The sequence below is a fragment of the Microcebus murinus genome, chromosome 12 (assembly GCF_040939455.1).
Source record: "Microcebus murinus isolate Inina chromosome 12, M.murinus_Inina_mat1.0, whole genome shotgun sequence".
In the NCBI taxonomy this organism is placed as follows: domain Eukaryota; kingdom Metazoa; phylum Chordata; class Mammalia; order Primates; family Cheirogaleidae; genus Microcebus; species Microcebus murinus.
The window spans coordinates 83,794,810-83,806,774 of record NC_134115.1 but is presented as its reverse complement, the minus strand read 5'-3'; the positions used below and the strand labels follow the sequence as shown (position 1 = coordinate 83,806,774).

At 45.3% G+C, this 11,965-nt stretch overlaps 1 protein-coding gene across 3 annotated transcripts in view; it reads left to right on the top strand.

Annotated features, from left to right (window-relative positions):
* The window catches only part of NR6A1 (nuclear receptor subfamily 6 group A member 1), a 238,189-nt gene extending 227,842 nt beyond the window's left edge, over positions 1-10,347 (top strand). For all 3 annotated transcript variants that reach the window (XM_076009030.1, XM_076009029.1, XM_012771870.3), the window contains 2 exons: positions 212-364; positions 2,101-10,347. In XM_076009030.1, the coding sequence (XP_075865145.1) occupies positions 212-364; positions 2,101-2,189 (242 nt within the window). In that variant the 3' untranslated portion in view covers positions 2,190-10,347. The remainder of the gene's footprint in view (positions 1-211; positions 365-2,100) is intronic.
* The last annotated feature ends 1,618 nt before the right edge of the window (positions 10,348-11,965 follow it).

The following is an 11,965-nucleotide window of genomic DNA, read 5'->3' as shown; positions in this document are numbered from 1 at the left end:
TCGGTCTAATTACTGTCCTCTGTCTTTTCTTTCTCTATCTTATTTCTCTTCCCTTATCCAGAGCTTGGTTCCTCCATAATCAGAAAGAGTAAAGATTCCCTATTATGACAATTTGTTTAATAACTTTTCATTGAAAGATACGCATATTCAAGGAGCTGGTGTTTCTTCCACATTAGAAAGCCCCTCTCATTCCTATATGATTTTTTCACAGATATCAGGGGTCTGACCAGTGCCTCACAGCTGGAACAGTTGAACAAGCGCTATTGGTACATTTGCCAGGATTTCACTGAATATAAATATACACATCAGCCGAACCGCTTTCCTGATCTCATGATGTGCTTACCTGAGATTCGATATATTGCAGGTAACATTCTTGGTCTGGGGCTTCCAAACCTTCCTTGCTTCTCTTAGCTTGTAAAGAGAATGAGAAGAGCAGAGTTTTTAGGGTGTTTACACCAGCCCAACTCTTTTATGCCCAACTGTATAAAAGAGTCACTACCCTTGCCCTCCAAAAGTTCTATTATAACAGGAAGTATGTGTTTTCTTTGTAGAGAAAAGAAGCTAACATTTCTTGAGCTCCTATGATGTGCAGGGTACTTTGCGGCCTTTTATCATTTAATCTGCAGGGCTGGTGATTGGCGATATTATGGCTATTCTCTGGATAGGGAAACAGAGAGGCTCAGAGTATCTCAAATTAATTTAATTTCATTAATTGTATACTTTAAAAGAGAGAATTTTATGATATGTGAATTATATCTCAATTTTAAAAATTAACTTCATTTCATAGAATTGGCCAAGGACTTTCAGGAATCACTTATGTACGTGATATCTTTAAAATCCTATGTTTACATAGGAATTTTGTGTGTTGGGGTGTGTACATATGTGTGTTTGTAGGTGGTCTTGACCCCACTTCTTCTGAGCTTCCTGACATTTAAATATGTCCATTTCAATATAAAATCTTGGTTTTTTGTTGTTGTTGCTTTACTTCATTTAATAAAGATTTTTGTTTATGGCTGTCCAGCATATACTAAGGGGCAGTTTGGAAATGTAACCTCTAGATTGGGATTGTTTCTGTAAAATTCAGCAATACAATTTTTGAAGGAAAAAATTTTCAATCTGACAAGAGAATTTTTTTCTAGATATAAGTTGGACCTAAACTCTTTGAATTTTAGGGATGTTTTAGGGATAGTTTGCCTCAGCATTTTAAAACTATATTTTAACAAGTGAGATATTAATCAGGTGCTCTGTGATATAAAGGAAAGTCAATAATTACATACCACTTTTCCCCTATAGAGTTGATTTCTCAGCCCTGGCAGCACTTTTAATCATCTGAGAAGCTTTTAAAAAATATCAGTGTTTGGGTCACACCTCCATAGATTCTGATTTAATTAGTATGGGGTAGAGCTTGGACATCAGTGTTTTTAAACTGCTCCCCAGTTGACTCTAATGTACTGTCTGGAAGAAGAATCACAGCCTTAGGTATTTACAAAGTGTATTAACACACTGAGTGCTCTGAGAAGTCATTTAATAAAGAAACCTTTAAAACTCTTTTAACTCTGATTTTCTCAGATTTATTTATTCCTGTGACCACCCCCATTCCATTTTTCTTCAGTACTTTTATTAACTTATTGTACTTTTCTGAAGTGCAGCATTTTGTAGAATGCTAGTTAGAAAATCTACCAGGAAAAAAAAGTAAATAGTATGTAAGTTTCTCATGATATTTTAACTCTAAGAGGGCATCTAGGACTACCTCTCAGTTTCAGATTCCTTATCTATAAAATTAGGGTAAAAACTAATACCTGTAATACAGAAATATTGTGAGAATTAAATGAGCTATTGTAGTTAACCACCTAGCACAAAGTAAGTATTCCCTGGATAGTAGGATCATTATGATTTCATACCATGACTAGACTGGCTAGGGCACCAAAATGGGTCTGAATATCAGGATGTTAGCCCAGTCTGTCTGACCTTTGTGATACTGCTGGCACTTCTCTTGTCCCAGTCTCTCGGCAAGGTGATACTCTCCCTTCACCAGCCTGAGAAGAAGACTTGCCCTTCCACTGGTATCCTCTGCTAACTCTTTTCCCACCTTGTTCCCAGGAAAGATGGTGAATGTACCCCTGGAGCAGCTGCCCCTTCTCTTTAAGGTGGTGCTGCATTCCTGCAAGACAAGTGTGGGCAAGGAATGACCTGTTCCCAGCGCCCTCCTCAGGCCAACCACACACAGCGCCTTGGGTGGGCAGGACAGGCTGTGCAAGAAAGAGCCAGAGACCAAGATGGAGGCTATGGAGCAGCGTTTCCAGTTGCCTCTATGCAAGAAGAGTTTTTGTTTGTTTGTCTGTTTTTTTAACCTCATTTTTCTATATATTTATTTCACGACAGAGTTGAATGTATGGCCTTCAACATGATGCACATGCTTTTGTGTGAATGCAGCCAATGCATTTCCTTGCAGTTTACAGAATGTGAAGATGTTTAATGTTACAGTGTTGTCATTGTTTAGAAATAGTTCTTTTGTATTTGAGGGAGAGGGTGGGATGGGGCTGAGATGACTATTTCAATAATGTTGACAAAGACGACTACCTCAATGGAAATGGGGGGTGAGACCATCCCTACTTTTTCCACTTTTTCTCAGCAGACTCATACATTTGTCTGTCAGAGAGCAAACTGCCTTTTTCTAGCCATGGAATTGCCAGGTAAAAGAGCACACTGTACGGGGCAAAGTGTTCAGAGATTTACTAAGCAAGGTTACTGAGATGTTTGAAATAGGGCAGAAGATGAAGATTGAGCCATCTCTTTGGAAAGCATGAAAATTGAGAGAGTAGGATGTAGTGACCAAATCTGAGGCAGGTGTCCTCCTACCCAATGAGTCCTAAGGGCAAAAGGGTTTCTATCCTCACACCCTGCTACACCACCACTGTCAGTTTCTTTCTTTAACTGTTGACTTTTCATTCAGGCAAAGTCCTGACCATAAGTCAATGCATAGCCATAGGACTTGCCTGCCATCTCCCTTGGGCTCTCAGCTACCTAGTTTCCTTACCTAGATCTACTAAGGCCTCCCTTCCTCAGACTCCTTCCCTCTTCCTTATAAATTTGACTTCCTAGTGCCCTTTGAAAAACCAGCTGAGCAAAATGCCATGTTTTGCATCCTGGTGCCCACTACTAATTTATTCTTTCATCTTGTTTTCTTCAAAGGGTAGTGGGACAAAAGTCAGACTGCTAAAAGAACAAACACTCCTCCTTTTGAATCCCCTGTTCCTCTCCCTACCCCATCCTACCTCACCGGCCAGGACTGAATCTAAAAACTACACTCTCTTTTTTAAATAGCGGGAAGGGCTGTTCACCTATCTGCTGACCAGAAATTTTGCTCTTAAATACTACCCCAAGTTCTCCTAAGTGAGACCAGATTTCTGCAGGGCCCCAGAACGGAAAGCCCAGGGCCCAGAGTAGCCCAGATGCCCCTTACATTATCAGTGGCCTGGCTAACCAAGGCCTGGAAGGCTGGGGACAAAAGCACGTAGAAGGGAAGGGGGGCTTTAAACTACCTCATGTTCCTAAGGGCCTGGATGCTACCTCTGCAGATATGGCCTAGACCCCTACTTCTTTCACTACCTGCCCCACCTAGTCCTGGAAAGTGTTCCTTACTCTCTTAACGTTGGCCAGTGGCCACACCAGGTCTGTCATGGAACTCTTTCAGGTGCTTTTCCCTTCTCTGCCTTAATACAGCAGTTGCCCCCACCTACACCTAGGTACCTTCTGCAAGTAGTGCAGCAGACATACCAGATAGCTGGATGCATGCCTGGGTGGGCTTGAGGGGCTCACAGCACCTCTTTCTGCCTATTTAGTCAAAGGCTGTTTGCTCTCTCCCCAACTCAGCCTAGTAAACCTACCCAGGAAGCCACCACATCGTGTGCATGCTGGGTAGTCTATGTCTGATTGTAATTTTTTCTTTCTGGTGAAATGTTACGGGTACCAGCAGAGTGGCGATTTTTTTCCCTTGATGAATCTAAAACTCAGAGCATTACTCCTCAATGCCATTCCCCCAACTGCTCTGAAGAGAAGAGACATGTTCCTCAGGAAAATCTTCAACTAGCATGTTTTTCATATCAATGGGAAGATTGTGTGTGTGCATGTGTGTGTATATCTGTTTATTTTTAAGTTCACAGTGTTTTTCTTGTTTCCCTCAATTTTCTATTTAACCAGTTAGATCGCATTCTTTGGCTACAGGTCAGACTCCGAGCTGCTTTCCTCAAGATAGGGGAGGAGGCATATATCAGAAACCCCTTTTCTAAGACAGCTTCTGTTTGCAGCATCTTTCTTTGCTTAGATCTCCATCTGTCAAATTATTATTTTTTGAAATTGCTTTTCAAATTAAACGTTGTGTTGGGTGTCAAAGGAAATTGCTCTCTGATGAGGCAAGAACATGTCTCTCCAATAATGTACTATTAAACAGAGCAAGTTGTTAATTTGTGGAGTGGGGGAAAGGTTCTGCAAGTTGCCATTGTACAAATCCATTTTTACAAATGTTTGCAGCAGATTCCACAGAACAAAGAGCCCATTCATTGCCGAGAGCCCTGCAGAATCTCTGAGCCAAGTGGCCGTGTGTTCCGAGCCGGAGCCTGACCTGTGGACCGCCTTTAATGTCTTCTGTACCCAGTCCTTTATGACGTGGGCTTTTTTTTAAACAGGGTAAAGTGAATGTGTTGCATTGCAAACTCAGGTATTATGAGGAGAAGGTAGGAGTGTAGCTAGCAGCGTGGAGACATTAGGTCAGCCACTAGATGTATTTGTGAATTTGGTTTGAAGGACACAGAGAAAGGTTGGAGGGGGAGGTTTGGTATGTTTGTTTTTTGCTTTTCTTCCCATAATATTTGGTTAACAGGTAGCCTTTTTGCTAGTGGAAGAAGAAAAAAAGTTATGCATGTTGTCTCTAATTCCTCTCTCTTCTTTCCTCTCTCCGATCTTCAGCCACCAAAAGCACTCACTTTCAGTGAGAACTTTTCCACCATAAAAATATGACCCTGAAAGCTGTGTAGAAAAGGAGAATCCCACCTCCTTGCACTGCATTGAAACATACAAGCTTTTCCTTTCCTTTTTAATGTTTTTTTGACCCAAGACAAAAGTTTGGAATCTTGGAACTTCATCTATAATTCATGCTCTCGGCTCCCTTTGTAGACTTTTGGAGTCCTTTGCAAGGTTTGGTGGTCTTGCCCTTAGGTTCTGGGGAGTTTTTCCAGACTATCTCAAAGCACTCCACCTGGCTCAGAGGACACTCAGCCATGCCTGACCCACAAGTGAGGTGGGCAAGCCTCCAGTGATAGAAGGAAGCAAGCAGGAACCTCCCTGTCCTGTCTCCAGAACAAGAGCAAGGATAGGGGGAACCCGTGGGCTCCATGGCATCACTTAAAGTCACCCATTCTACACCGACCTGCCTCTCACCTGTATCCCCTTCTCAGGGAAGTAACTGCCATGATCAGTGTCACCAGATCCTTAATACCCTGGGCTCTCTGAGCTAGCTGCATTGCTCTACTACCCACTTCCTACATTTGTTTGTTCTTGATTTCCTGGGGGAATGGGACAGATGGAGATAGACAAACCTAGTGTGAGCAGCCTCTAAGCCATGTCCAAAATTGGCCAAAGTAAGGGGATTCTGGCCTAGTAGGGCAGGAAGCTGAGCAGTGGTTCCAAGTCTTTAGCTCTGGGCCCCTGATCTATGTCTTTTTTCATTGTTGCTTTTAAAATTTTTACAATTGTTTTAAGAAATCCAGTCTTTCAGACTAGTCATTTTATTAAACTTTGAATTTTTCTTTATTGATTTTTTAAAACTTAAAAAAAAAAAAATACAAAAAAACTACAAAAAACCCCATTACTCTTATTCCCATCCCTCCCCCTACTCCAATCCACAAGAGTTTCCCTGCACTCCCCTCTGCCTTTGCAATTGATCAACTTACCTTTTTTCTCAGCTTGAGGAATCTATCTCCAGTGTTCGTGAAATGATGTTTTATCTGTGTCTCAGGATGAAAAACGGCAATCATTCCACCAGGTGCTGGAAACTGGTTAGCCTTGAGGCAAGGGTTTCTAGGGCCATAGCTCAGGGATGTGTATTTAATTACAGGGTCCCCAGAAACTCCTCTCTTGGCTGCCATAAGCAACATCTTTTCCAGGCTGGACCTGGACTGTTTCCTCAGAGGTGGGAGTGCCAGAAAGCCTGCTGATTCTGGGAGCAAACTGGTGCTTCCTCTTTGGCCAGACCTGGGCTCCCTTGAGGCTTGAAGACTTCTGGCAATCCTGCGTCATGAGCCATGGTGGCCCTGCCTCTGCCAGCTCATAAGAAACCAGGTCCTTCTGTCCAGTCCAGTCTTCATCTGGCCTCCCTCTTCTGGGCCTGCAACTATAAATGGGCCACAGCCTGCTCAGGTATCAACTGTAGGCTCAAAGGGAAGCTGTGAGTAAGGCCAGAGCACATTCCAAGCCCAAGAAAAAAAGTTGTGTTACTGGTAGAGGCTACTCTTCCAAATCCTGGAGCCAGCCCTGCCATCTTTGCCCTTTGGTGACCACTGATTTCTTTCTCTCAAATGTCGTAATAAGTGATAATGTTGTTGACTCAAATTTCCATGAAAAAGAAAAAAAAAACTACCTCTTGAATGACATCCTGGTCCGATTCCTCTCTGAGGAATCCTGTGGGAAAAGAACAATGTAGCTCCTGCTCTGTTTACATGTTACTGTTGGGAAAGAAACCCCGCCTGCCCTGGGGTGTTGGTGTTTTTGTCTGAGTTGCCATCCCAGACCTGCGATAGGGGCTTGTGGCTGCACTGTAATGTCTGGGCTGTGTCTAGGGATTCCTTCTCACCTACCCAGCCAGGGACTAGCCACCCCCTTGAAGAGACCTCCATTTCCTTCCTATGTTCCAAGGCATAGGGAACACCATCTCCCACAAACACCACCTTTAAGGGCTCTGGTGGCACATGCATCCATGAGCCTACCCCTAGGCTACCTCCCATAGGTCCACCTCCACCCACAGTCCTGTGGAGGAATCGAGTAAACGGATGTCTCTGAGCCCTTGTCCCCAAAGGGCCGGCCAAGGGATGCCTGCCAGCCTGGCTCCATCAACCCTGCGTGACCAAATGATAGTTGGTGGGCTCTGCAGGCTACCTAGGCCCTCTGCTACCTCCCACCCTTGCCAGCCCATCCCAGCTGGCAAGGGATGGGCCCTGTTCTGTGAATTGACTACCTGTGGAAATGTGACCAATTAGTGTGAAATGCATGTTTAGCAAGTGTTAGGTACTGTATTTGAACCAATAAATGTGAATCCTTCTGCACATGGCATCTGTCTGTGAAAGTTGTCTGGGGTTCTGGGGAGAGATGATGGCATGTCCTGAGGAACTGGATCGTGCCTTCAGACCTCTTGCTCCTGCTTGTAGCTGATGCCCACCTCAATTCTTATTGCTGAGGGTCTGGCAGAAGGCGGTCTCTCTCATAACTGCTTGAATCAATTAACCAGCACTGACTGGAGTACCTACACTGTGTGCTGGTCACCATGTGGGGACTTTTCACAAACCTGCACCTTCTTGAGCTTGAAGGATTAATATCTCTGTTTTATAAATGAAGAAACTAAGGTTGAGAGAAGTAAAAGGACTCACCCAAGGTAACCCAGCTAGAAAGTGGCACAACTAGAGTTACTGAATCTGGCAGGAGAGGCAAACACAGCCCCTTGCTATACAGAGGCTGAGGGCTGTAAACAAGGATGTGTAGGGGATGAAGAAGGCCTAGGGAAGCAGTGGTTCTAAGGATGATCAGGAAGGGCTTCACAGGTGAGTACCGTTGAAAGTGGCCCTTGAAGAAAGTCACCAGGCAAAGAGGAGGATAGACCAGGAAGAGGGATCAATAGCATATACGTTTAATGTCCAGCTGTGAATCAGAAAGACAGGGAGTACTCAGGTATCACAAGGGACTGCTGTGGCAGGAATGGTGGCAGATGGGAGGGATTAGCAAGAGTTGAGACTGGAGAAGCAGTTGGGAGCCTTGGATGCCTCATCCGGGAGTTTGGGGAAAGCAAGCTATCTGCCAGTCTCAGGAAAGAGAGCTGCATCTCAGTGGCAGCAGTGTGTTAGTAGATGGACTAGTATGCACTGTGGTCTAGGAATATCTATCTTTCTAGAAGATAAATGAAGTCTGTTTTTTCTTTCTTTTTTTTAAAATTTTTTTTAGAGACAGAGTTTTGCTCTGTTGCCCAGGCTAGAGTGCAGTGGTGTGATCATATCTCACTGCAATCTCAAACTCCGGGGCTTAAGTGATACACCTGCCTCAGCCTCCCAAGTAGCTGGGACTACAGGCAGTGGCTACCACATCCAACTAATTTTTCTGGTTTTTTGTAGAGACAGGATCTTATTATGTTGCTCATGCTGGTCGTGAACCCCTGGCCTCAAGCGATCCTCTCAAAATGCTAAGATTACAGATGTGAGCCACTGTACCCGGCCAGATGAAGTCTATTGATAGCTTTTCTAGAGCTGAGAAAAATGGAGGCTCTGAGAGGTCAAGGGCTGTGGCCAAGGTCATATGTGTCAGAGTCAGGACTTGAACCCAGATCTGCCCACCTCAAAAGCCCAGTTATCCTATAATCCTGCTCATAGGATCAGTCAGAGAAGTGGCAGAGTTTAGGTTGAGGGTTGTATGAAGACAGATGGGAAAGATGATGAAGGCTTCTCAGGGAAGATAAAGGCTGAGGAGAGTCTGATCAAAGTCTATTAAATCCTCTTGTGAGAAATGAGGGAAGCCCAGCTGCCTTCCCATACCTCAGCCTCCAGCACACAGAACCAGAGAGCCCTTGAGATTTGAAAGAGATGGTTTTAGAACAAAGGAAGTGCTGCAGAACAAATTAATAGACTGTCTTTCTTGCCCCACAATTAAGAACAGATATACAGAGGTGCAAGGAGGAGAAGGAACACATTGGCTGACCACCTAGTGAATGCTAGGCACTGTGGTTGGTGCTTCACTTGTGTTGTCGCATGTAATCCTCATAATAGATTTGCAAGGTGTAGGTCTCAACTCCATTTTACTCATAAGCAAATTGAGGCTTGAGGAAGTTAAGCCATTTGCCTAAGATGACACATGATTAAGTGGCAGAATTGGCTTTTGGAATCCAGGTCTATCTGATACCAAAGTTACATCAGGCTTCCTCCCTGCCCAGCCTTAGCAATTCAATAGTGCTGAATATGAGTGTCTAGAGTTTGTAACAAAGCTCAGTAATGGCCTTTGGTTGAACCTTTTGCTATTCAGAAAAAAAAAAAAAAAAAACTCTATTAAACTAATAAAGGATTATTAATTCTGTAAGAGCTGGATGAACAGACCCAACCAAATTGAGCTGAAAAGCAGTGCTATCCCAAACATGTAGAATGCTGCAAGCACTAAATTGGTATGATTTCTCAGACCACAAACATCCCATAAGGTAACTGCTGGAAAAAGAACTGGGAGCTCTGTCACAAAAAATCTGGGATATCCTGTACTCGATCTTCATCTCATTGATTCCCAGCCCTCATTGGCATATTAAAGGCTCTGAGAAGTCCTACCTGAAGAAAACTGTATTTGTGTTTAGCCCAGGTTCTATCAAAAGTATTTGAGAATTGGGTATTTTTCCTCCTGTTAAAAATCTGTTGGGACAGTATTCCAAGGCATAAAAGGACACTGCTTTAAATTTAGAAATTGTTACTTAAGTAACAGTGAACTTTTGGTTTCCTGGAGTGCCAGGCAATAATCTGGAAGAATAATGGAGTAATTAACATATAGAGAACAAAGCTAAAGCACTGTGCTAAGTATTTTATGTGCATTAGATTACTGATTCCCCAGAGCACCCAATGAGGTTGATGCTACAATAATCCCATTTTAGGGAGAATAAAATTGAGACCCAGAGAAGGTACATAATTTACCTAAAGCTACATAACTAGCAAGATCTTAGACATGAATATAAACTGGCATTGACTGAGTGCCTACTATTAGGCGGAGATCATTACACAAACCCTCAGAGGTAAGGTCGTCTGTGTAGCTGAAGAAGTGGAATGCTGCCTACTCTGGATTATGTCAGAGTCTAAGGCCAGAAACCCCTAGAAATGATGGCGTAGGCTGTTGGGATGAGGTTGGGTCTGGCTACATGGGGCCCTTTTGGGGGATCATTTCCCTCAGCCTATGAAACACCAGGCACACCAACCAGGGGTCACACCAACTAATTCCAACTCTTCCCCTTACCAGTTGTCTGTGACCTTGACCCAGACAGATTCCTCTCTGATCCTCACTTTCCCCTGTGTCTCAGGTGTTTAAGGAAGAGTGACTATGGCTGGCTCCAAGTTGAGGCTCAATGAAGTCAATACATAAAAGGAGGGCTACATACCAAGAGCTGTCACCCCCACACCCGAACAGCAGAAACTCAGCAAACCAGGAGTCACCTCTCTGGCTTAGCCTGGCCTTGGCCTGGCTGCCCACCACAGTGGTAATCAGCCTTTCTGAGATCCTGTGGCAAAAGTGCCCAACTGCCAGACCCAGGGCTCCCAGAGTCTTGTTCCCTTGGCAACAACTCTCACCATGGAGACCACAGCCCATCCTTGCCCTCTCTGTAAGCTCCCTCTCCACAAACCTCCCCTGTTCAACATCCAGTCCTAGGAGCAGTGTAGGTACTGAGGAAGGCTTCAAGGAGGTACTTCCTCGGGGTGAGGAGTTGGAGGCACAGCCAGCAAGAGAGGCAAAGGGAACTTTCATTTTTTGAGTGTCCACTTCATGCCTAGCAAGGTTCTGAGGAGTCTGCCACATACGTTGTCTCATTTAGGTTGAAAACCAGGTACTCACCCTATTTTCTCAAAGTGGAAACTGAGGCTCAAAGGCAACATGAACCAGCCCAGAGTTTTGCAGCTGGTGGATGATGGAGCTGAAACTTGACTCCCCATCCCTACCCATATTGCCAAGACACCAGCCTCCAGCCACAGTCTGGGGAGGGTTGGGTAGCAGGGTGGATCCCATTCAGCCTCATCTCTGCTGGCAGCACAAGCAGCAGCCAGCAACCCTTTGAGGTCTGGGCCGGGCCCAGCAGCAGCAGCGGAGGAACTGCACTATTTTAAGCCAGGGCCGGAGGGCCCCTGTGGGCACAGGGAGGGTGGCCTCGGGCCCTTGGCCAGCTTCCCGGAAGTCACCATGGCCTCCCTCCTCTCCCCCGAGCAGCTTTCTGAGGCAGTCACTTCCCTACAAACAGGAAGGAGGCCCTTAGGCTGGGAACCTCCAGCCCCAGCTTCCTCCCCATACCCCTCCCCAAGTCTTCTTTACTACATGGGGGAGCCCACCAGCTCCAGGTCCTGATCGATGTCTCTTATCCAGTCTGATGCCTGGCAAGTAAGTGGGCATCAGCTGCTAGGTCTGAATTTCAGCTGCTAGGTCTGCCCCTGTTCACCCATGACAGGTCCAAGGCCTCCACTTTCCCAGGCCCTCGGCCCCCTCACGTACAGCCTGAGTTCTCACGTACTTTCCCATAGATGTTGGTCACGATGAGCCAGACGAGCAGAAGTATCCCCGGATTTGGTCCCATTCAATGACCCCTAAAAAGAGAGCAAAGCAAAACAGACTAAGAGGCTGCAAGTAGCAGAGAGAGACAAATTGGGACATTATTGAGGCACAGTGACAGACTCATCGTGACAGAGACAAAATTAGATGCTCAGAGACAAAAACAGACAAGCGAAAAGACACCAAAGACGGCCACAGAGGACTGGAGCCAAGAGAGCAGGGGGTGTCCCTGACCACTCCCATCCCCCCACCCCTGAGCACAGGCCCTGTCTCAGGGCTGTGGGGGGCCCACCGGCTGCATGGCTGAAGAGGAATGTGGGGAGCAAGGCTGGGTCACCCCTAGAGGGCCAAGCGTGTGCACCATGAGATAAGCTACCCCAGGCCAGGGGCCCCAGCTGCACTGCATGCTCTGGGAGCATGGCGGAGAGGC